At 33.8% G+C, this 25,502-nt stretch overlaps 1 protein-coding gene across 7 annotated transcripts in view; it reads left to right on the forward strand.

Annotated features, from left to right (window-relative positions):
• The window catches only part of LOC143247042 (ubiquitin-conjugating enzyme E2 Q1-like), an 87,030-nt gene that overhangs the window by 36,047 nt on the left and 25,481 nt on the right, over window positions 1-25,502 (forward strand). For all 7 annotated transcript variants that reach the window (XM_076494364.1, XM_076494358.1, XM_076494357.1 and 4 more), the window contains exons 4-5: window positions 6,205-6,293; window positions 9,791-9,966. In XM_076494364.1, the coding sequence (XP_076350479.1) occupies window positions 6,205-6,293; window positions 9,791-9,966 (265 nt within the window). The remainder of the gene's footprint in view (window positions 1-6,204; window positions 6,294-9,790; window positions 9,967-25,502) is intronic.

The following is a 25,502-nucleotide window of genomic DNA, read 5'->3' on the forward strand; positions in this document are numbered from 1 at the left end:
ATGAAATACACCTCCAGCATTTCTTCAACCACCAAAAAAAAAAAGTTCAAAAGTCATATGGAACAAGATCTGGAAGGTGAGTGGATGGTATACTTCTGCCTCCCTCTCTACCTTAATATTCAATGGCCATGAAGTTGCTAATGCTCAGAGCATTGCCAATACTTTTGGTGAATGTTTCTCTCATGTATCTAGCTCTTCAAATTCATCCCTTTCCTTCTTAGCTGTTAAAACACAAATTGAACATTGTCTCTTTTCTTTTTGACTGATCATCCCTATGACTACAATCACTCTCTTACACTGGTAGAACTCAGACTTGTGCTTTTTTGGTCTGGCAATACATCAGTTGGACCTGATGATATACATATCCAGTTAAAGACATCCAGGAGAATAGCAAGGAGGCAGTAGAATGTCTTTCCTGATGTTTGGCACCAAGCTATTGTACTCCCTATTCTTAAACCTGGGAAGGATCCAAAGATTACTTGATTACTATCCAGTTGCTTTGAGTTGTCTCAGTAAGACCTTAGAGAGGATGATTAATGCTCGTCTTGTTTGGTTTCTTCAATCAAACAACCTTCTCTCACCCACTCAGTGTGGGTTCCAAAGACAATGCTCCATGATAGACCAATTAATTTGCCTTGAAACATCAGTCAGAGAAGCCTTTTTCAAGCGACAATGTCTTGTTTCTATTTTTTTGATTTAGAGAAAGTTTATAATACGACATGGAGATATGGCATCTTGCGAGACCTTCACTCATACAGATTGTATGGCAATTTGTCACTTCTTATTAAGCATTTTTTAAGGAACTGCTGATTCCAGGTCCGTGTAGGCTCAACACTTTCCGGTTTTTTTCCCACAGAAACTTGGAGTCCCTCAGGGCTGTGTTCTGAGTGTCACGCTTTTTATTATAAAGATTAATGCCGTCAATGAACAGTTGCAAATGTTCTTTTCGTTGATGGCTTTTACATCTCATGTCAGTCATTACACATGAGGTTTATTGAGCTGCAGCTACAAACTACAATCAGTAATATACTTAAGAGGACCACACTAAATGGTTTTCAACTTTCTCTCCCTAAAACTGTTTGTGTACATTTCTGCCACCAACCAGATTCAGAACTTTGTATTGATGATGATGTACTTCATGTCATTCATGAGGCAAAGTTCTTAGGTCTTATATTTGATTGTAAATTAAACTTTATTTCCCATATCAAATAACTTTGTGTCAAATGTATAGGAACACTGAACATCCTTCGTGTCCTCTCTTCCACCTATTGGAGAGCAGATTGATAATCCATGCTTAAAATTTATTGTGCCTTTATCTGGTTCAAACTTGACTATGGGTCTATGGTTGATGGTTCTGCCAGAACCTCAGCTCTGAAAATGTTGGATCCTATCCACCATCAGGAGCTTTGGCTTTAAACTGGGGCCTTTCATACTTCTTCAGTCCAAAGTTTGTATGTGGAATCCCATGAACCCCCTCTGTATATTCACTGTTTGCAACTTTCTTTTATGTATGCTTTCAAACTTTGCTCTTTACCACAGCATCCTACTTGGGGTTATGTTTTCCATCCTCAGTGGGACACATTTTTTTATAATAGAAAATCTGCCACTATTCCTTTTAGCCTTTGTGTCTGGGCCCAATCAGAAAAAATGGATCTATCTTTGAATAGCATAGTAGTATCAACAGATTGGCCTCTTCCACCATAGCTAATTACTATCCCCAACTGTGACCTATCTTTGAGTCATCTGGGGAAGGCCAGTACTCCTGATTGGAAATATCGCTATTTATTTGCTGAACATCTTTCAAAGGATCCATCCATTCCCATATATACTGATGGTTCAAAATCATGTGACTCTGTGAGCTCTGCCATGGTTTATTACAGTTTGGTTGTAGCACACAGAGTCCCCTCTACAGTGGTATGCTGAATTGTATGCCATTTCTCTTGCCCTGAATCATATTGAAACTATACAATATATGAATTGTATGATCCATACTGATTCACTCAGCAGTCTGTTGACCCTGACATCATTCCATGTTAGTTACCATCCTATTCTTATCAGTATCCAAAACATACTGGCTCATTTGGGTTGAGAGAATTTTTTTTGTAGAGGAGTGAACAACATTTCAACCTTCTTCAGTCATCGTCAGGTTCACAAAGAAAGAAAGAGGTAACTGACCGATAATCAGTGATGACGAGAAAACCACTTGTAGAGAAAAATATATATGTAAAAGACGGCTGGTTTGGGTTGAGAAAATTTTTTATGCAGAGGAGTGAACAATGTTTCGACCTTCTTCGGTCATTATCAGGTTCACTCAACTGCACATCAGTCGGCAGTCGACCTGGAGTGAGCAACAGAATAATAAGCTTTTTCAAATCAAGCCTTCTTTAGCTCTTTGGCTATCTTGTTTCTATAAAGATGGAAGGGAGGGAGCTGTTTTGGCCAAGCTACACATTGGTCACAGTTTTTTAACTCACCACTTTCTTTTATCTGGTAGTGATGCACCAATGTGTGGTCTGTGTGGCACTGAGGTCCCAATCATACGTTTTTTATTATCATGCCATCATTATATCCAAGTATAACAATGCCATTTTAAACTAATTTTTATGGTAGGTTTGCCCTTGATGTTAGCCAATGTCATGGTGATACTGGCTGCCTCATTCTTGTTTTTACATTTTTAAAAGCCATTGGTTTTTTTAACTAAATTTAAGGTTTTTATTGGAATATATACTGTTTTAAAATGATTTCTTTTAACTATTTTAATTTTTATTTTGACTTGAACCCATGACTGGAAAGGCCAATTTCAGGTGACTGACAGCAAGTTTGAACTTAACGCTTCAGTCTTCCTGGTGGGTCTTAATTTTACGTATTTTTACCTTAATTTCCATATATCGTTAGAGTATACTACATCTTGTTTGGCACATGAAATACCTGCCTACCTACCTTTTTCTACAGTATCCTCATCCATGATGGAATCCTGCTTACCACATGGCACAGAAGGCTCAGAAACTCTTCTGGAATACCTTTCATAGGTGTCCCACACTTTTAAACTGCATTGCTTTTCAGTGGGCCTATGCACATTATCAGTAGGTTAGATCATCAAATCCAGAAGAAATCTTGGATTAAGTATACAACTGGCATCTCTTCTATCACCAGTTCCAAAATCATATAGACAAGATGGCCAGGTAGTTACTGATGCCTAGAGCATCATTGATACTTTCTGCAGAAGCTTTTCTCATGCATCTAGCACTTCTGCTTCATCCATCACCTTCTTAGCCATCAAGACCTCTCTCCTTTTGGGCTGATTGTTTTTATGACTATAATCACCCTTTTACAATGGAATTGTACATCAGTCAGACCTGCTGTACCATTTCTCTTGTTTTTTAACTGGACCTGGTAGGAGAATTATTTTTCTTATGATTAGCTCTGGACTCTTGTTCTCAATTTTTCCCTTTCCTTTAAACATCCATCCAACTTCTTTGATGAGCTGTCTCTAAGATCTTAGAAAGGATGGTTAATGCTTGTCTTGTTTGGTTACCCAAATCAAACAGCCTACTCTTACCTATCAAATGTAGGTTTCAACAACAGTGCTTCATTGTGGACCACCTGATTCAACTTGAAAAACTTCAATCAGGAAAGCCTTTCTGAAGTGACACCATCTTGTTTCTGTTTTATTTTGACCTTGAGATAGCTATATATGATACTACATGGAGGTATGGCATTTTGTGAGACCTCCATTCATATTGGTTGCATGGGGATCTGTCCATTTCTATCAAAAATGTAACAGAATAGTGATTCCAAGTTTGTATTGGTTCAATACTTTCCCCTTCATTTCCACAGGAACTTGGAATCCATCAGAGCTGTGTCTTTAGTGTGATATTTTTCATTATAATGTACTATTTATAATGACTCGCTTAGCTTTCTAATGACCCTGAAATAGCTTCACCTTAGTTCTCATCCTATTCTCATCAATATTCAAAACCAACTGCCCTAATTCTGTTTATCATCTACTTCTATTCGGTTTTTCTAGATAACAGGTCACATTGGTATTTGCAGGGTTGAGCTTGCTGACACTGCAGCTAAGTCGGTCTGCTCTGTTTCTATCACTGTCATGTCTATTCCATACACACACTTGGCTCTGCACCATTTGGCAATCAACTTGGAGTGAGAAACATGACAATAAGCTTTTCTAGATAAAACCTTTTGTTGAACTTCGGTTCCCTTAATTTCATAAGGATTGGAAGGAGGGTTGTTCTATCTAAGCTATGCATTTACCACAGTTTTTAAGTCATTATTTTCTTTTATCTGGGACTGATGCACCAGTTTGTGGTATGTGTGATACTCAAGTCACAATAGCTCTCATTCTACTGTTGTGCCATCATTATGATAGTGAGAGATGGCATCAATTTAGACATGTTTTTACTTATGTTTATCCCTGATATTGATATCCTAGAGTCATTGGGAAAGGTTGTGCTATGCACCTTTAAGATGTTTTTAATATTTTAAGAACCATTGGCCTTTTTAATTCTGTTTACGTTTTGGGCCATTGTTTTTGTTTTAACTTAATTTCCCTTTATGCCTTATAATACTTTCACTTTCATTGTATATTGTTGTTATTGGTTTGGTACAGATAGCCTAGCTGCTTTTCGCCATAAAATGCCAAACAACAACAAGCTATCTCTATCCTGACATTTTGTTTACCCCTAATGTACTTTAACAAAATACTTTTTGTTTTTGATCAAGTTTTTTCATACATCTTCTTGGATATCCTGATTTCCTATTAGACCACCTTTCTTGATGTACTATAATACCAGCAATTAATAATTTCTTAATTGTGTGATGCCTTTTTTTAATTTTCTACCATTTGTGAGCCAACATGGTTTTTTTACTTGATTCTATTCTTTTCTAAAACATATTTACAATTTTTTTCTATTGTTTGTTTATTTAAAATCTAACTTATTCTTTAGAAGAGGACACACTAAACAAAGTCACTATTAATTCATTTGACAACAACTTTTTAATTTTTCTTCATTATTATGAAGAGCATAAAATACATATGCTTTGCTACAGGGTTTAAATGCACACTCATGATTCACAAAGGCTCTAGTATATCAGCCAAGATCCTCTATTATCCACAATTACTCATATAGGTCTTCTATAGAGGGGTTGGTTCCACTGTGGTATCTGAGCACCTTTGGTTTCACTAGCTTGGAAGTTGGGGGTATGAATACAGTTTCAAAAATAATCTCAAGATGGTCTGGAACAGATTTGTGTTTAAAATCTTGCAAATCTACTTCTAGATCCCTGTTATATCTGTGTAACATTCTAAGTCCATTTTAACATTTTGTTTGAGGACTGTGGCATATTGAATCTGCCTGTAAGGTTTTGTTCTGTTAGTTTCAAAATGCTGGGAGGAATGTATAGACAAATTCACAACATGTAACATGAATTAAAATAGGATAGTAGTATTTAGTATATTTCACTTTACATGTTTGTTAATATTTACCCATATCAGTCAAAAGTATCAATCATAAGTTACTTTTAAATTTGATTTTTCTCTGCCACTAATATACTTTTATTGTCATTTGCAGTACTGATTAAAACTGATATTAATCCAGTTAACTTTAAATCACCTGATTGCACCTTCAGTAAGTAACTGAAGAAAAGATTACTGTGTAAAGTTTTTCCAATATACTTATTGAAATTCTTCTCAGACTTTTTTCATTGTTTGTACTTTATGAAAGAATGGAAACATGTCACTATAGCTATATGCTTAGCAGTAAGACTGTCATGTGCTATTTCACTTTACTTAAATAACCAAATCTTTGTTTTTTATCTAATACAGTGCATTAATTTGCTGAAGTAGTGTTACTTTCAGAGTAATGCAATTGGTATCAGTTTAAATTTTAAGAAAAAACTTTCACTCTCATGTTTATAGGGAAAAAAATCTTAGTGCTAGGTTTATTTCTTAAAAAAAAAAGACACATTTAATATTTCATTATTTATCTGAAACTGGCAATTTGAAAGTTTGAAGGGAGTATCCCTTCTTTCTGGTAATACAAAAATATGAATTCCTGAAACACTTCTGTATAAGGAGACAACAGTATTCCCATGTGGTAAAAAAATTAATTTATGATCATCCATTATTCTTAATTATTTATCATAAGAAAATTTGTAATAATTTATAATTTTTTTCTTTTCACCTAGTCTGAAGATGAATTATTAGATGACTCGGAAGACGAAGATGAAGAAATTGAGGATGATGATGATCACATAGAAATGGAAGATGATACAAGGTTGTTTGTTTTACAATTTACTTGAACAGGATTCTTTTCTTTTATAAAATAAAAACTGATTTTGTACAACATTACTGCTATATGTATCTTGCCAGAGAACCTTACACATCATTTGACAGTTAGATGCAGAGATTGATAGCCATTTGGATAAAAATCATGGCTCTTAAAGATGTCCTGAATGTAGATACTCCCCCCATTGAGTAATTAATGTTGTATTTAATTTATGAAGTGAGGTATTCAGAGGATTGTCTTTATATTTCATCCCACAGGTGCTTAATTTGATTTAAAATTTGGTACTTTGGTATCCATGGGAATATATGTAAAATCTGTCGTTTTCCTCTAATCATGCACACACAACTTGTACATAATGTATGGGAACATTATTATCTCTGAAACAGCTGCACCTGTCAGAGTACACATGAAGCATCACAAGACACATTTAATAGAAATTATACTGAGTTATGCTGTGATATTCATTCTGCCTTGTATAAAAACCCAAGAGACCCAGAAGAAATGTTAAGAAATGATGCCCCAAACCATCAATAAATTAGAGGCACAGACAATTAAAACCAAATAAGAGGGGTGGAGTGATGCATGTGGCTTACTCCAAACCTTTCGTCTCATATTCATGTGAAGAAAGAAAAGGCATGACTCTCTTGACCACAGTTTTAGGCTCTGGGTTTCTGATGATTATATCTTTGTCCCAACATGGCCAGGTAGCTAGGGCACTTGATTTGCAATATAATGATTGCATATTTGAATTCCTGCCCTACCAAACATGCTTGCCCTCTTAGCCATGGAGACATTATGTGACAGTAAATCCCACTATTCATCTGGAAAATAGCCCAAACGTTGGCAGTGGGGGATGATTACTAGCAGCATTCCCTCTAGTCTTTCACTGCTAAATTAAGGACAGCTGGTGCAGGTAGCTCTAGTGTAGCTTTGTGCAAAATTCAAATCAAACCAATGTATCTTCTGGTTTATTGTTTGGTCACAGTTGAACTTTACTGTCCTGTCTAACCACCTTTCTTCTTACTTTGTGGCCAAAATTCTTTCTGTTTCAGACAATTTATTTGCCTTTTTCCATTGCTGATCAAGTTGAAAGACTAATGTCTTGGGGCTAGTAAACCAACAAAAGTGTTTTAGCCACCATGTCATCTACTATTTGACTTATACACTGACCATTGTTTCATTGAATGTTGTCAGTATTTTTACCTTTCTCTATATCTGTTTGACTGACTGACTATGAATGTACTTATCTTAATAACAACAGGGACCAGCTGCTGCATTATTCCAAGACCTTTTGAGTGAAAGCAAAAAAGAATATAAAATGGTGCATCAACCAGACTGTATCACATGATCAAACTTGTTTACATTTACAACTTTGTTCAACCCATTTTAAAAAATGTGTATAAGTGCTAATAAAGTGGTGATACAAATAATCAAAATAACACTTTAAAGTTTTTTTGCAATATTGTTATTCTCAAAATAATTAATATTTATAAAACTAACAAACAATTTCTAATTTTCTTCATTTGTTATGATTATTATGATATCTTTTGTTATTTCTCTTGACAAGTCTGTAGTAACAAACTTGTTATATGAATGACTTCTGAACAAACAGTTTTTGTCTTGACTTAAAAATGAAGGCAATTTGACTTATATTTGACAACTAAGTGAAACAGTTAAACCCAACTCATAATGTACATGACTTGAAACAGAGCATAACTGTATTTTTATGCCCTTCCTTTTTGCCATTTACAAAATGTTTATAATTCTTTTCTGGCAAGTTCTACACTATGGTATTAGACAAGTCAAAACACTTGTGTATTTTTCAAATACAGTGAAGTTGGTTATATATTGTAACTTGTTAACTGTAACTATTAAATGTACAATTCACACTTTTTTTCTTCTAAACGACATATTTCATAGTTTGCTTGCACACACACAGCTTACAGTGTATCTTTGTACATGAAATTCATAAAGAAATAAGATTGGGAAAATATTTATCAATTCTGACTTGCAAATATTATACTGAGCCCATAGAGAGGGGTCAAGGATGATGAAAATGAAAGTTTTAATGACTAAAGTAATGTTTTATTAGGGTACTTGTTGAAACAGTGAGTTGGATACAAAAAACTAAAAAAATGGTGCTGCAACCTGGGCAAAGATGTTCAGTTATGCGACAGTAAACATTTGAAGAAAGTGTTATTTTTATGTAGTGTTACATATATATTTAATTTTGTCACATTCTCTATGAAGAAAACATTACTACGTGGAAAACAGATAAAAGATTAGACATAAATAAGTTTCAAGGTTATTTGTTCATAAATTTACTGGCTGACATGCCAGTGTGACGGGTAACTATTGCCGAGTAAACTAAAAAAAATATGCTGCCTGTTGGATGGTGCTGATGCAATGTGATTTCTGCTCAGTGCTCTGAATGTCGAAGTGAACAAGTTCAACCAAGCACAGATAATCGGCAGGAGTAACTATGGGTCTCTTTAGGTAGCCAAGTGCCTCATCATCTGATTAGTGACGCGCATGAGTGGATTAACAAGATTCCCACTGGCCCTATCTACTGTCTAGCAAAACCACAGCCAAGGAAATGGGCACTTGAATGAATGTACATCCACACATACTTTAATCTCCTATTAACTCATTTTTTTCAAGTTAATATGTTTTGTTTATTGATATTTAAGTATTGGTATGTGTTGTTCATACATAAAGTTTTGAAACAAAATATATCTCATCACTTTAGTATTGTGATTGATTCATAATAAATTGCAATAACATGGAAAGTAATACTGCAAGTTGCAGTATAATGCTTATAAATCTGTGATGATAATCAGTATGTAAACCATACATATTTATATTAGGGAAGGCAAAATAAATATTGTGTATGTGTATGCACAACATAGTGAATTCTGTTTTCTAACTTGTGTCACTTGTATCATAAAATACTTTTAAGCTAATTAGGATTAAAGTTTTGATAGAAGTCCTACAAAACTTACATGAAGCATATCTGATTTAGTGTTTTTGTTGCATTTATATAGATCAGTATATTGATACACATTTCTATCAGATTATGAAATGTAGGATACTTAAGTTGTATTACCACCCTTAACCAGTGTTAGGAATAGTCAAAGGTAATTATTGGATTCAATACAAAACATTATAAGACGTGTGTTATTTCATTGTGCTGAATAAAACTATAACAGAAAGTGTGCAAGCTTTGAGAAAACATTTTTTCAGTGCATGATTTTGAATAATTTTGATTAATACTTACTTCATGATTAATAATAAGAAAAAAAATTTAAAATTTATCTTTTGTCAACTGACATTTTTCTCTGGTTTTGTTACTCGATGTAATTTAATATTAAAGGCTATGGTGATATCATGTTGACAAAATACTGGGATTGTATGAAAACTAAAAAAAAAAAGTTTGTTGTATAAGGTAGTAAAGCAAGAAATTGTTTATGTTGTTGCTATTTTAGTTCATCACAGGAGAAAAAAGACAACCTGAGCAGCGAACATTCAGCCACTTTAGAAAGGTTACAACAAACCCAAAGGCAAGATTACCTGCGTGGCTCAATATCAGGGTCTGTGCAGGCCACAGATCGTCTTATGAAAGAACTGCGTGATGTTTACCGATCAGAAAGTTTTAAAAAAGGTACAAATACACTCAGAAGCTTTTTTTTTTAATTTAGATTCACACAAACAAACCTATACTCTACTCTTATATCTTTTACTGCCACATTTAAATGAACAACTCCTCCAGTGCCAGGTTTAATTTTAGATATGCACAGACAGTACTAGTTGTATTATTACTATGTAACTACTGGTCATGTCAATACCAATATTTTCAAAGATAAATTAATTTTTTATATACAACATTTATGTTTTTTTTTAAATTAAATTATTGATTTTATGGCATACATATTTCTCAGAACATTTATTTCAAAGTTGAAGTTCAGTTAGTAACTGAAATGCATGCTAGTAGCACTACTCTAGAAAGGGAGTTGTATGTGTCTATGGTACTGAAAGACTTCAGCTGAAGAGATAACAGTTGGGCTTTCAGTTTTCTGCTTAATTCACAGAAACTGAATAAAGCAATGAACAACAATCAACCAGAAATCTTATAAAGTAAGAGATCTTGCCTTTCCAAAAGTTACAAAAGTATTTTATCTTTTTGTTTGTTTGTATTATATATTTTCTATTTATTTATTAATTATTATATTAAATAACACCCAAAACCCTTACGTGTTTTATTTTTTTCCTTGAAAAACCATTTTGCTATAATTTCAGTTTAACGACAATTATGTATAATGATTATAATTAAAAACTGACTTACTCTACAATAACAGTTTATTAGGTAGATTTTAGCCTGTGTGTTGATCAAGATATAACATTTTATCAGAGTAGTAAGGACCAAATAATGTACCTTGAAAAGAGGTAAACTGAAACTTTAGAAAAGTTTTATTCTGGAACTTCTCATTTTTTAACCCATTATGACTTATGCAGTTTTCACAGCATAGTATAAAATTAATACTATTCTATAATTATTTCGTTAATAAAAAATAAAATTCAAATATGTATCAAATTTTTCTCAGTAATGCAAATTTTATTTTGCTTTATTATGTAATCTTTAAACTTCTGTTACAATGTTCTTATGTAATACATGAAAACATTTAAAGGTCTTATAATTTTAAAGACTTGTAATATTGTGAACCTTAAAATTAAACAATATGTATATTATTTTTACTGTATAGAAAATATAAATTTGTGGGTGTGATGTTGCATCACAGTAACATTGCTAGTTGTTTTTGACAAACCATTCTTTATTGACTCTTTATAGGTGACAGTAGTGACAGTATAAAATTATTTAACACAGTGTTTGAAGACAAGTGACTTGTTGGTCTGTAAAGGCTGTCACATCCACTAAACTATTCAAAAAAATTCAAAGCTGAAATTTACTTACACTTATCATTTAAGCACATATCAAGCTTTCCATAAACTCTCTTAACATGGGCCAAGTCAGGTTTATGACCTTGCTATCTCTTTTTTTTTTACTCATCTATAAGTCTTAGTAGATTTAACACTTCTAACTTGCAATATAGTATGTTCAACTTCAAAATTTGTCAATCTTTTAGTTAACATTATAAGTCTTTCACTTACAAAACTCATATTTTTCTAGTAAAATATTTTTAGTAAGCTAGAATAAAAATTTGACCATGAATATATTAAATATTTGTTTTCAATAATCTGTGTGAAGAAAAGTTTCATATTGAGATTAAAAATACTTTTCCTCATGTTAATAATCTCAAACTTCCTTTATGTACTACCTAAAATCTAAATACAGCTCAAGCATTTTATTTATTTTCTCTACCCTCTCTCATAACCATCAAAAAATAGAAATAAATCTAAATTGACCCCTTTTGTCTTTCTAGAATGATTTCATATTGCAACATGAAACTACATTTGTTTGTACCAATTAGCTTTCAACTCCTAACAGTGTACATCTATTCATGATTAAATTGTATTGTTTTATTGCTCTTTGTAAATTGTAAATTACTTGTGGCACATATAGCTAATATTACTTTATCAAATTACATAACTTGCATACTGCTCGTACTTGTGTGGCTTGTGAAGCGTTATTATATTATTATTTATTTCTACCTAATATAATTTTAACTAAAAAGATTTATATTTTTACATTTTAGTTACTTTTCTAATAATAAATAAATAAATATGAAAAACAAGAAATAGTTATTATCCAGTCTTCTTTTTCCTTGCTGTCGATTGTTGATGACACTTATTCATGATATTTTTATACTAATGGTAATGATGTACTAAATACTTTTTAGTTAATTAAATAATATACCGTAGAACATGGACTAATAACATGCAGAAATTATATAATGTCTCTTAACTCCCAAAATTTTCCTAGTTTTTCAAGAGGCATTACAAATTCACCCAATCTAGTTGTTAACTTTCCCATTTGGACAAAGATTGTACTTTGAATGAAACCGACAGTTATCTGTCCAGAACACACTTGTACAATATGTCATTTGATAGATGAAAACTGTTTCTTTCTGTTGGTTATAGATGATTTATAATTGAACATAAGAGAAAACTGTGAACAAATTCTGAAAGTGTGGGTGTGGCCTGATTTTTTTATTTGATATTTCTGTAACCAAACAAAATTAAAGCTATAAGCATTATGCTTTATTTAAGCAGTGATGATTTTTAGGGAGTAATTTATGTTTAATTTCATACTTTTTTTTGGAGGGGTGATGGAACAAATAGAGAAGAGAAAATGTGTCACTACAAAGAAATTCAAGATTTTTTTAAATATCAAAATCATTTACAAACCATCTGAAGAGTATTTTGCCCTCCAAGGTTAAAAGAGTTGATGAGTCTGCATCTACTTCCATCTCTGTCCCTGCCATTCCTTCTAGTGGCAGCTCAGATCCACTTTCTTTGGCTTCGGATTTGGGTGTTTTCTCGAGTTCATCTCCTTTTCCAGTCCCAAGATGCAAAGTGTTTATTCGTTTGCACCCTCAGTCACTGGAATCTTTGTCCACAGACAGAAATCTGCCTACTTAATTCAAGGCAAAATCCATGGAGGTCAAATAGACCTTTGTCCAAAAAAGGAAAAAAAATATGGTCGAAAACAGAAGGGTTTCCTGCACCATTCTCCTCCACTTAAATAAAAATGGCCACTTTGATATAGTGGAACTGTCTGGAGTTTTGTTGGAATCTAAGTACTTGCTGATTCTTATCAACCTGTGTGTCTCTCCTTACAGGAAACACTTCTGAAACCTGGTGATTCCATCACCTTTAGGCAGTTTCTTTACACAGAAATGACAGGTTGTGTGATGAACAAGTGCATGGAAGGTTGACACTGCTAGTCGATCAGTATATGCCCATTTTGTCTTTGCCACTCAATACAAACATGGAGGCCATAACCATCCATGTTTCCTTGGATCATACCATCTCTATTTGTTCTCTGCACCTGTCTCCTGAAGAGACTTATGATCAGTCAAAACTTGATGCCATCATTGAATGGTTACCATCTTCCTTTTCAATCATGTGGGATTTTAATTGATGTAAACTCCTCTGGGATTGTACTGATACTGCTGGGTGAGGGGTTGTTCCATAGAGTGTATGCTCTGTGATCACAACCTTTCTTCAATACTGGTTCTTATTTTCATGCACTTTGTCAATCATTTACTTCTGCTGATCTCTCTTTTTGCTCCCCTTCACTTTTTTATTACTTTTCTTAGAGTGTTGACAGAAACCCACAGAACAGTGATTATTTTTCCTATAATAATCCTGTTCAGTGTATTCATAAAATCTTGACATTTTTTTTTTTCACAGCTCCTTGATGTGGATTCCTGTATGTGGTGAGAGGACCTCCCAGAGAAGGCTGCACTTTCAGTTTACCTCCTTTGGGATCTAAACATCTACATGCATGTTTTTTGTGCATGGTGACCCATGAAGGGGAGGAGAGGATCCTGGTGATTGAGGGGTCCAACTCCAACACCACTTTGGCCTTGAATTCCTGTAGATGGACTGTTTTAGGGTGGCAACCCCAAGATAAATCAGCTGGTCCATTTGGGCCAGGGTCAACTGAGTGCCAGCATAGGATGTTCTCAAAAGGTGCAGTGGATATTGTCTGATACTGGTGTTTCGGTATAGTGTTCACGAAATCCTGGCATTGCTGCAGTGACCTTATGCAGGGCTACGTGACGGATGGGGTCAGTGGGCACCAAAATATTTTTTTTTTTTATGGATATCCCTCAAATAAAAAATAAACAAGCATAACAGCATAGAAAAAACCGTACTACTGGCAAACGACCATGCATTGATGACTTTGTATGGTCAAACTCACAACTTGAATCTGTTCCACGATTTTTAATTATACATTCTCTAACTGAAAATCCCTTAGGGCAGATGTCTCCATTTTTTTATTCAGATGGGTTTAGAAGGGCTTGCTGGCTCTCCTAAATTGGTAAAGAAATTATGGTCTGGGGATATTTTAGTGGAAACATCTTCATCCAAACATTCCAAATTCCTCTTGAAATCAAAGGCCATTGGGAACATACCCACTGAGGTTACCTTATTCTACTTTGAATTCTTCCAGAGGAGTTATAGTTGAGATGGATTTAAAGAACATTCTTGAGTCAGAGATCATTGTAGGTTTCACCAGCCAAGGTGTTACAGCCGTGCGCCAAATTTTTACTTGTACCCGGGATTATGGAGCCGACAAATGTTCTAATATTAACATTTACAACATCATGTTTTCCTATCACAGTCAGGGTAAGATATCTGAATTGTATGGTACAGCCTTATATTCCTAACCCTGTTAGATGTTTTCATTGTCAATGACTTGGTCATTCAAAAACACCTTGCCATGGTTCCTTAACATGTTCCCATTGTGCTGGTATAGACCATGATGCTTTTGAATGCCAATTAGAACTGCATTTTATTAACTGTAATGGTCCACATCCTTCCTGTTTTACTTCTTACCCTAAATGGATAGAAGAGAAAGAAGTACAATGTATAAAGACATTTCACAATATTACTTACCCAGAGGCTTGGAAATTAGTATTCCCAATTCCATCTCAGACTTATGCTGCTGTAATGTGTTCCACTACTACAGTAGGAGCCCAGACAGATCTTTCCATGCTTCCTACAGATTCCTTAACAGCACATCTTAATCTAGCACCCTCAAATCAACAAAGTTAATGAATCAGTACCTACTTCTATCTGTGTTCCTACCACATCTTCCAGTCATTGCCCAACTTTACCTTGTTCAAGTGTAGGTGTTTCCATGATGTCTTCCTCTCTTGACACCCCAAGAATTCAACAAACCATTCATTTACATCCTCAATCACTGGAACATATGTCTACAAACACCGACCAGCCTACTCGATCCAGAGCAGGATCAATAGAGTGATTGACCCACATCCAGTAAAGAAAAAAAAGATCAGGTATCCTTGCCATGCACTCCAAAATAAAATGGCCAAGTTAATCCAATGGAACTGTCGAGGTTTTCAATCAAATGTGAATGACATCAAGGATTTGGTTGACTTTTATCTAAATGTCTTTTTTTTACAGGAAACATTTTTAAAACCTCCTAATACAGTCACAATTCGACAATACTCCTTCTACCAAAATGACAGGTCATGTGTACGACAAGGACATGGGGGAGTAGCACAGCTGGTTGATCAGCATGTGCCCACCTGGTCCTTGTTATTGAATATGCCCTTGGAGGCTGTAGCCATCCGTATCTCTTTGGGTCATACCATCACTGTTTGCTTTTTGTACCTTACCCCTGGAAAAATTATTCATCAAACCTTGATGCCCTCATTGAGCAACTGCCAATCCCCTTTTTAATTTTGGGGAATCTTAATGGGCATAATACTCTCTGGGGGTGGCTTTAGTATTGATGTGAGGGGTCATGCTATAGAGCATGTGCTTCTGAATTGCAACCTGTCTCTCTTCAATACTGGCTGTTACACTTATTTTCATGTACCCAGTCAGTCATTTACTGCTATAAATCTTTCTTTCTGCTCCTCTTTGCTTTTCTTGGGAGGTTGACATCAATCCATAGGGTAGTAATAATTTTCCTATCATGTTAAGAGAGATTGGTCATGGTCAATGCCACCTGATCTGTGTGCCTCAGTGGACGTTGAACCAGGCCAACTGGCCCTCTTCACTGCTTTCTTGAAACTTGATCCTATCATCTTATGTAGATCATTGATAGATGATTGTGCAGCACCAGTTACTAACTGTATTGTCCAAGCATCTACTCAGTGCATCCCCAAAACCTCAACATCTTTCCAATGGCATCCGTGGCCATGGTGGAATTCTGCTTTTTCTGTAATACAAAAATCTCAGAAATGTGCTTGGGATAAATTTCGTAAATATTCCATGCTTTCAAACCATATTGCATTTCAACAAGCCCATGCACAGGCTCAGCAAGTTAAACATCAAAACCAGAAGGAATCTTGAATGAAATACACCTCCAGCATTTCTTCAACCACCAAAAAAAAAAGTTCAAAAGTCATATGGAACAAGATCTGGAAGGTGAGTGGATGGTATACTTCTGCCTCCCTCTCTACCTTAATATTCAATGGCCATGAAGTTGCTAATGCTCAGAGCATTGCCAATACTTTTGGTGAATGTTTCTCTCATGTATCTAGCTCTTCAAATTCATCCCTTTCCTTCTTAGCTGTTAAAACACAAATTGAACATTGTCTCTTTTCTTTTTGACTGATCATCCCTATGACTACAATCACTCTCTTACACTGGTAGAACTCAGACTTGTGCTTTTTCGGTCTGGCAATACATCAGTTGGACCTGATGATATACATATCCAGTTAAAGACATCCAGGAGAATAGCAAGGAGGCAGTAGAATGTCTTTCCTGATGTTTGGCACCAAGCTATTGTACTCCTTATTCTTAAACCTGGGAAGGATCCAAAGATTACTTGATTACTATCCAGTTGCTTTGAGTTGTCTCAGTAAGACCTTAGAGAGGATGATTAATGCTCGTCTTGTTTGGTTTCTTCAATCAAACAACCTTCTCTCACCCACTCAGTGTGGGTTCCAAAGACAATGCTCCATGATAGACCAATTAATTTGCCTTGAAACATCAGTCAGAGAAGCCTTTTCAAGCGACAATGTCTTGTTTCTATTTTTTTGATTTAGAGAAAGTTTATAATACGACATGGAGATATGGCATCTTGCGAGACCTTCACTCATACAGATTGTATGGCAATTTGTCACTTTTTATTAAGCATTTTTTAAGGAACTGCTGATTCCAGGTCCGTGTAGGCTCAACACTTTCCGGTTTTTTTCCCACAGGAACTTGGAGTCCCTCAGGGCTGTGTTCTGAGTGTCACGCTTTTTATTATAAAGATTAATGCCGTCAATGAACAGTTGCAAATGTTCTTTTCGTTGATGGCTTTTACATCTCATGTCAGTCATTACACATGAGGTTTATTGAGCTGCAGCTACAAACTACAATCAGTAATATACTTAAGAGGACCACACTAAATGGTTTTCAACTTTCTCTCCCTAAAACTGTTTGTGTACATTTCTGCCACCAACCAGATCCAGAACTTTGTATTGATGATGATGTACTTCATGTCATTCATGAGGCAAAGTTCTTAGGTCTTATATTTGATTGTAAATTAAACTTTATTTCCCATATCAAATAACTTTGTGTCAAATGTATAGGAACACTGAACATCCTTCGTGTCCTCTCTTCCACCTCTTGGAGAGCAGATTGATAATCCATGCTTAAAATTTATTGTGCCTTTATCCGGTTCAAACTTGACTATGGGTCTATGGTTGATGGTTCTGCCAGAACCTCAGCTCTGAAAATGTTGGATCCTATCCACCATCAGGAGCTTTGGCTTTAAACTGGGGCCTTTCATACTTCTTCAGTCCAAAGTTTGTATGTGGAATCCCATGAACCCCCTCTGTATATTCACTGTTTGCAACTTTCTTTTATGTATGCTTCCAAACTTTGCTCTTTACCACAGCATCCTACTTGGGGTTATGTTTTCCATCCTCAGTGGGACACATTTTTTTATAATAGAAAATCTGCCACTATTCCTTTTAGCCTTTGTGTCTGGGCCCAATAAGAAAAAATGGATCTATCTTTGAATAGCATAGTAGTATCAACAGATTGGCCTCTTCCACCATAGCTAATTACTATCCCCAACTGTGACCTATCTTTGAGTCATCTGGGGAAGGCCAGTACTCCTGATTGGAAATATCGCTATTTATTTGCTGAACATCTTTCAAAGGATCCATCCATTCCCATATATACAGATGGTTCAAAATCATGTGACTCTGTGAGCTCTGCCATGGTTTATTACAGTTTGGTTGTAGCACACAGAGTCCCCTCTACAGTGGTATGCTGAATTGTATGCCATTTCTCTTGCCCTGAATCATATTGAAACTATACAATATATGAATTGTATGATCCATACTGATTCACTCAGCAGTCTGTTGACCCTGACATCATTCCATGTATAAAAATTTTTTAAATATTGACTTGTAATATTAAGACCTTTAAACTTTTATACTATATATATAAAATATAGATTATTAGCTAAGATTTTATGCTATACTAATCGTTATAACATAAGTAGTTTTTATAAAACTGAATGTAAGACTAAAACATTGTCATGGCAAGAGCATAAAATTCCTTTAACATGTTGGCTCCCGCATGACCCACAGGTGGGTCATAAGTCTTCCAGTAAGAACCACATAACCCACCAAAGAGTCATGCTTTATTTCCTCTTTGAAGGGCTACGTATTGGCTGGGACACAACAGCTACATATATACTCTTTGTAAGAAAAAGTAATTGTAAAATGATCAGTGGGACCCTGGAAAGTATTGGATAATTGGCTTGGGAACCATCATGTTAAGTTTACTGATTTCACCATATCTAAAGGAGATCAATTGCAAAGGCCAGCTACCCTGTTAGAAAAATAACTTTTAGAAAATGTTTTAACTGAAGGTGACACCAACCATGTCAAAAGTTATGTATCCTGGTTCTCACACTCACCATTTAAGTATTAACAAAATATAACATGTTCACCCCATTTATTTCCTTAACAGTCTTAAAGACTTCAACCAAATGTCCTTCTAACTCTTGTTTTTTCTTTAGAGAAAACAATTTCAGGGATCATATGATAACATTTCCATCTATGGTATATCACTAATATTCCTTTTCTAAATCCTTTGCAACAAATTAAAATTATTCTATGGTTAGAAGCCAAAGATGGAACATAGTACACCAATGTATGCCTAACCTATACACTGAAATTTTAACCTCTTTAAACTTGTCGTAATTTCCCTACCACTAGCTTCAACAAGAGTGCTCAGATAGCTTAAGAGACTGACCTTTCAGAATATTAAGAACTTATTCTATTAAAATATTAAGATTATTCTCATCAAAATTATACTTATGATTCAAATTATGACAATCAATATAGATTGATTGTATTGCAAATTAAGAGCTATCTACCAATTTGCCAAACTTACCAAGTGACCTGAATCCTTTTGCAGAGTAACATCTCCTTTTGCACAGCTAAAAACGTTCTAGACTGGATAACATCAGCAAATGTAAATAACTTATTTACCATTCCTACATCTATGTCGTTGATATAAATCAAAGTATAAAAGGACTTGTGGCATTAATCCAGTTTGACTGAAGTCCATTAATAACAACTCTCTACTTTCTTCTATTTAACTGTTTTTATATCTGTTCAGCCAACTTTTCCTTCACATCTATCTACAGGTAATTTTTTTAATGTGGCACCTTGTCAGGTGCTTTTGAAAACCTAGGTACACAAAATTCTCACTTTTACAACATATACATAAGCAATAACCTCTTTCAAGAATATAAGAAACTTGGTAAGACAAGATTTTCTTTTTGTGAAACCACACTGACTATCCAACAAAATTTGAAAAATGTATTAATAAATCCTTTGAAAAGTCATTTATCAGACTTTTGAAAACTTTCTCTACTACTGATGCTGCCAGTGGCTTAGTAGTAACTCTGAAGATTTATGATGCTAAAATCTGGGTTTTGTTACCCTTAGAGGGCATAACACAGATAACCCACTGTGTAGCTTGCCTACAATTCAAGGAAAAAAAGAAATGGCTGAATATAATTGTTATCCACCTTCAAAGTTCTTGGAAAAATATCTGGCCCAGGAGTCTAATCATTCTTTAAGTTGTTTCTTTAAAAGGTCAGGCTTAATGTGATTCTATTGTTATCTGTATAGGGTTAGTGAAGAATGATTTGTTCAAAGTCATTATAGATAATATTTCACAAGAGTGAACCATACTGTACAACAGTAATTAATGTCTTGTAAAGGACTAACATAGATAGTTTAGACAAATCTTTGTGTTGCAAGCCTTGACAACCTGATGTTCTCTGGTATTGGCTGAAATACTTAAAACAGCAGCATGCAAGATGTGGGTTCAAGACACTGTGAAGCTCTTCTTACTAGAAACCCATGTATGACCAGTAAAGAAGGATTTTATTAAACAAATTTCAGTTTTATTGTGTAGTAATAATCAGTCTATATAATTTATGCTTTGCAGTGTGATGTATTTTGCATCATAATACAAAGAAGCAAAAATAAAAAGTTGAAACAACATTTAAAAGTACACAAACTATTTGCCCTTTGACTAACATCACAGATAACACTACGTGTCAGCTGTTTCTGTTCAATTCCACGATCACTAAATAAAATGTGTTATGTGACTTAGGTGTTTATGTGAATTGGGCAGATAAATGGCAGGTGAGTTTTAATTGTAACAAATGCAAGATAATGCTTGTGAGTTATCAAAATTTAAATTATAATTTTATTAGAATCTTAACAGAGTTGGAAAGGAGGGTGATTCTGGTGTAATAGTTGATCATTCTTTTAACCCTTTAACACTGGGTATCGTTGACTATGCATCACACAAACTTGGTCAAATCGATCAAGCCCATGTTAAGAGAATTCAAGAATAAAGCCCTCTGAGCAATGTGCTGTTGCTAGTGGTAGGGCAAATCGGATTTTGTATTGTATCTACTGAAATATTGAGTAAAATTCTAGAGAGATTATCATTTCATTATATAGGTCACTGGTTCAGTCACATTTGGAGTATGGCACTCAATCTTGGACTCCTTAATTTAAGAAGGACATTGAATTTTTGGAAAGGGTTACTGTAGGGGTTCCTGGGATGCAGGGAGTGTCATATGGAGAAAGATTAAGATCTCTGAAATTATTTTTCTTGAAAATGAAGTAGTGAAGGGGGACCTGACTGAGGAGTTTACAATTCTAAAGGGAATCAATAGTGTAGATGCATCATCTTTTTTCATACGAAATGGTAGGAATAGTAGAACTAGAGAACACAAATACACTAATACAGTTTTATTTTTCCAACAGGGTGGTTGGTCTCTGGAATGGGTTGCCTTCTGATGTTGAAGAGACAGTAAACTTAAGTTTCATGGCTGTGTTTTGTAATACACACTCGCATTTCAATTATTTATGCATTACATATGTGTATAGAGTATTAGTATTTAGAAATAAGTTATTATACTTTTCTTAAAACATACAAAGGTAAATAAAGAAGTAAAGTTATCTCTTTTTAGTTACTTTGTATGCAGTCCCTGCTTGAAATAGGCTTTTAAACCTTTCAGAATGTTTCATGTGGAGGATGTGAAACAAAATTTGTTTAGGTTTTGTACATGCATTTGAATAAGCAAAAATTTATAAATTATTACATAAATACAGTATAGTTTCACTATAATTTATTGGGCTTAGTAACTAGGTTGTACTTAGGTCTAAAAAATAAGACATTTCGAGCAAACTAAAGACACAAACTATCTCCTGCAAATCTTGGTTGGAGAGAACAAGATGGGCATCTCACACATTAAAATGGCAGACAAAATCACTAGGGGAACATTCTAAGCTGTCCATTTGTTATTCATATATCATATGTTGAGGTAATTGTATATAATGGACTGTTTTCAAAAATGGAAAAAGGTAAGTCCACAGGTCCACTCTCTTTAATTCAATACATAAGCCACATATTAGCAAAATGAAAAGATATGAGGTTCTTATTTTATATTCTAGATTGTAAATATTGGTAAGTTTAGTTCCTAATTCATAGAAAACTATAGACTTAGTATTTTAACATCACAAAAATCTAATTTGAACTATTGTTGCATTCAACATACCACGTGACCCATAAAAATCAGTGTTTGTGTTTTTTCAATATTTACTTTTAATATGAAGAAATTGAATATTGCATAATACCAAAATTTGAATTATAATCTTCCATTTGATTTCAAACATGTTAACAGAAATTCATGAAATAGTAGTTCATTTTGAATGTAAGTCAACACACGAGGACATTACCTTTGACCTGTAACCCATCTATGAAAGGTTAAGGGAAGTTATAAATACTATTTTGTACAGAAAATTAGTAGTTCAGCTTTAATAACTGTCAACCTATAATCAGTGATAAGTTGTGCAACTTTCGACATTTTAGAAGGTTCTCCGGTGTAAAATTTGAGTTTCATACCAACACGTCAGCTGATGTAATTTGAAAGTATATTCAACTGATGAATATACATAACATATCTTTTTGTTATGTTTATTGAAATAATATTTTAAGTCATGTTTAGTTTGACATTTATATCATATCATGTATTGTAACCCTGTGTCAAAAAATCTTTGATATTCCACACCTACTTTACGTTAATAGGAAAAATCAGGACTTTTGCAAACATACCTTGGTTATACAACATTATTGTTATAAGCTATATAGATTAATAATGCAATTTACACCCTGGTTATATAACATTATTATTATAAGCTATGTAGATTTATAATGTAATTTATACCCTGGTTATACAACATTATTGTCATAAGCTATATATTTTGTAATGTCATTTATACTCTGATTACACAAAATTGTTATTATAAGCTACATAGTTTTATAGTATTTGTCTGTTAACTTGAGAGAGCTGTTGGTCATAAAGGCAGGCTAAGTTTAAAGTTCAAAGGTATGACATCAAGTTTTGTTCTAGCACATTTGAATAAAGATTATAAAGATGATCATTAAATGTCATTAGTTTATGTAGAAAAATATTTTCAATATAAAGCAGTGAATCAGTTACCATGATTTGTTTCACATTAGTTAACGTAGGTGTAAAGCACATTTCAAGCCTGAGTATTTAGCCTTGTAGAAAAATCAAGTGAGGAAATAAGGTAATTTATTATCATTACATGAATTGGGCTTGAAATATTTTTACCTGATAACTTAAAAGGAACCATTTTGGAATATTTTTAATTTTCTTCTAAGTACTACCTAAAGTAGTACACTGCAATATGAAATCTGATTTTTTTTCTTTCCTATGTGTTCAATGCTATCAACCTTAAAACTTCTATCTGTACCAATAGTTTTTTATTTAATTAAGTATGTCATTCACACCATTTGTATTAAAACAGGTTTTCAAAGGTTTATGTGCATGGGAAAAGATTCATATTTTTTTAAAATAATTTTCAAACAGTATTACTTTTTATTTCACTTGTTTGAACGCTCATGAAATTACTGAGGTATTGTTTTATATTAAAAATTAATTTTTTTGTTCTTGAGGCATTCTGTATATAGAAAAAGAAAAAAATATTTTCATACAGGATATATTAAGAAATATGCTTTATTAAATTTTTTATTTGTAAAAGTTTTGAGTGTGGTTAACCAGTTATACTTAACCAGTAAATGAAATTAAAACATTTAAACAGTTGTCAATTTATTACTCCATGTAGTTCATTAACACTTAATAATTACTCAGTTTTGGCATGTGGGTTACATCTTGTTGTTTTTTTAATTTGTAACCAGCTGATAATGGTAAGAGTCATATTTCTTAGTATATACAGTGTGAGTGGTCTGTAATGTTCTCAGAAGTTATTGTGAACTTTTAAGGAAATTGTTGATGTGTTTAATGAATGTTTTGCAATTTTTGTTTCCTATATTGTCTAAATGATGGAAGTAGAGTGCAAATTGCAGCAGGCTAGTGTGATCAGATTTGCATTGTAATATTTCTATACATTGTTCTCTGTTTTAACTAGTTCAGAAGTTCTTTGGCTCTGGTAAGCTTTAATAGAGTGATTGTGATCACTGAAAGTTGGTTCAGTTATGATTAAATCATGACTTTTGTGAACATACTCAGGAAATTTAAGAGATATTTGACATTTCTTCAGGCTCTTTATTTTTTAGTTTTTAACTGATCACTGTTTCTTTCCAGTAAACATAATAAAGATGAATGAGGTAGTCAGTGTTTCTCTTGCCTTTGTAGGAAATTGAATGCCATTTTACATTTTGACTCTTAAATAAAAAGTAGATATCATTTGTCCAGAACTTAAAAGTCTTAACACAGTTTTGATGTATATAAAAGGGTTACAGTATACAGGCCTCAACAAATATTTTTAGATATAGTAGTCAGGTAGGCTTAACTTAACTTCACTAATGTTTGAAAATAGAAATGAGACTACATATATTTATTTATTTTACAGCAACAAGTGCGTACTAATAATCACATATTATCAACAACCACTTGATAGCATTGTTTGCTTCCATCTAACACATGCACTGATTGATTGCATTGAGAGAAAGAAGAAAAACAAAATAGCAGGAAATTAGTAACATGTTGTGCAACTGCAGCACTTCATACCTGAAAAAAACATTTAAGATTTAAGAAACAAAAATTTGATTTATGACTCAAATGCAAAAATAGTTTTACACTTGCAAGAGTCCAGAACTGTTCTAGATTTGAGTTTTATCTTGCAGAGTCCTGTGCATCAATAAAATGGGAGAAAATACAAGGAACAATAATAATGTTTAGTCACAATGGGAACCTGGCACTCAGAAAAGAATCAATTTTTGTGGTGTATTATTAGCAGAAAATGAGTAACTTCATGTTTATATGAGTTAAATATACAGCTTGTTTATTTTCCATTAAAGTTTCAAAATAATCTTCCAGATTATACAAATATTACAATTTATGAACTTGATTTAAAATGAAATCTCTTTGTGAAAATTAAGAGAAGAGAGAGCCACCACTAATATCAGGAAGGGTGTGTTCTTACTGTCATATGTAAAGATAAGGCCACCACTAATATCTGGAATGGTGTATTATTACTGTCATATGTAAAGATAGGGCCACCACTAATATGTGGAAGGATGTATTGTTACCGTCATATGTAAAGGTAGTGCCACCACTAATATCTGGAATGTTGTATTGTTACTGTCATATGTAAAGATAGGGCCACCACTAATATCTGGAAGAATGTATCGTTACTGTCATATGTAAAGGTAGTGCCACCACTAATATCTGGAAGGGTGTATTGTTACTGTAATATGTAAAGATAGTGCCACCATTAATATCTGGAAGAATGTATTGTTACTGTCATATGTAAAGATAATGCCACCATTGATATCTGAAAGGGTGTATTGTTGCTGTAATATGTAAAGATAGGGCCACCACTAATATCTGGAAGGGTGTATTGTTACTGTCATATGTAAAGATAGTGCCACCACTAATATCTGGAAGGGTGTATTGTTACTCTCATATGTAAAGATAGTGCCACCACTAATATCTGGAAGGGTGTATTG

This window comes from Tachypleus tridentatus, chromosome 3, assembly GCF_004210375.1.
Source record: "Tachypleus tridentatus isolate NWPU-2018 chromosome 3, ASM421037v1, whole genome shotgun sequence".
Taxonomy (NCBI): domain Eukaryota; kingdom Metazoa; phylum Arthropoda; class Merostomata; order Xiphosura; family Limulidae; genus Tachypleus; species Tachypleus tridentatus.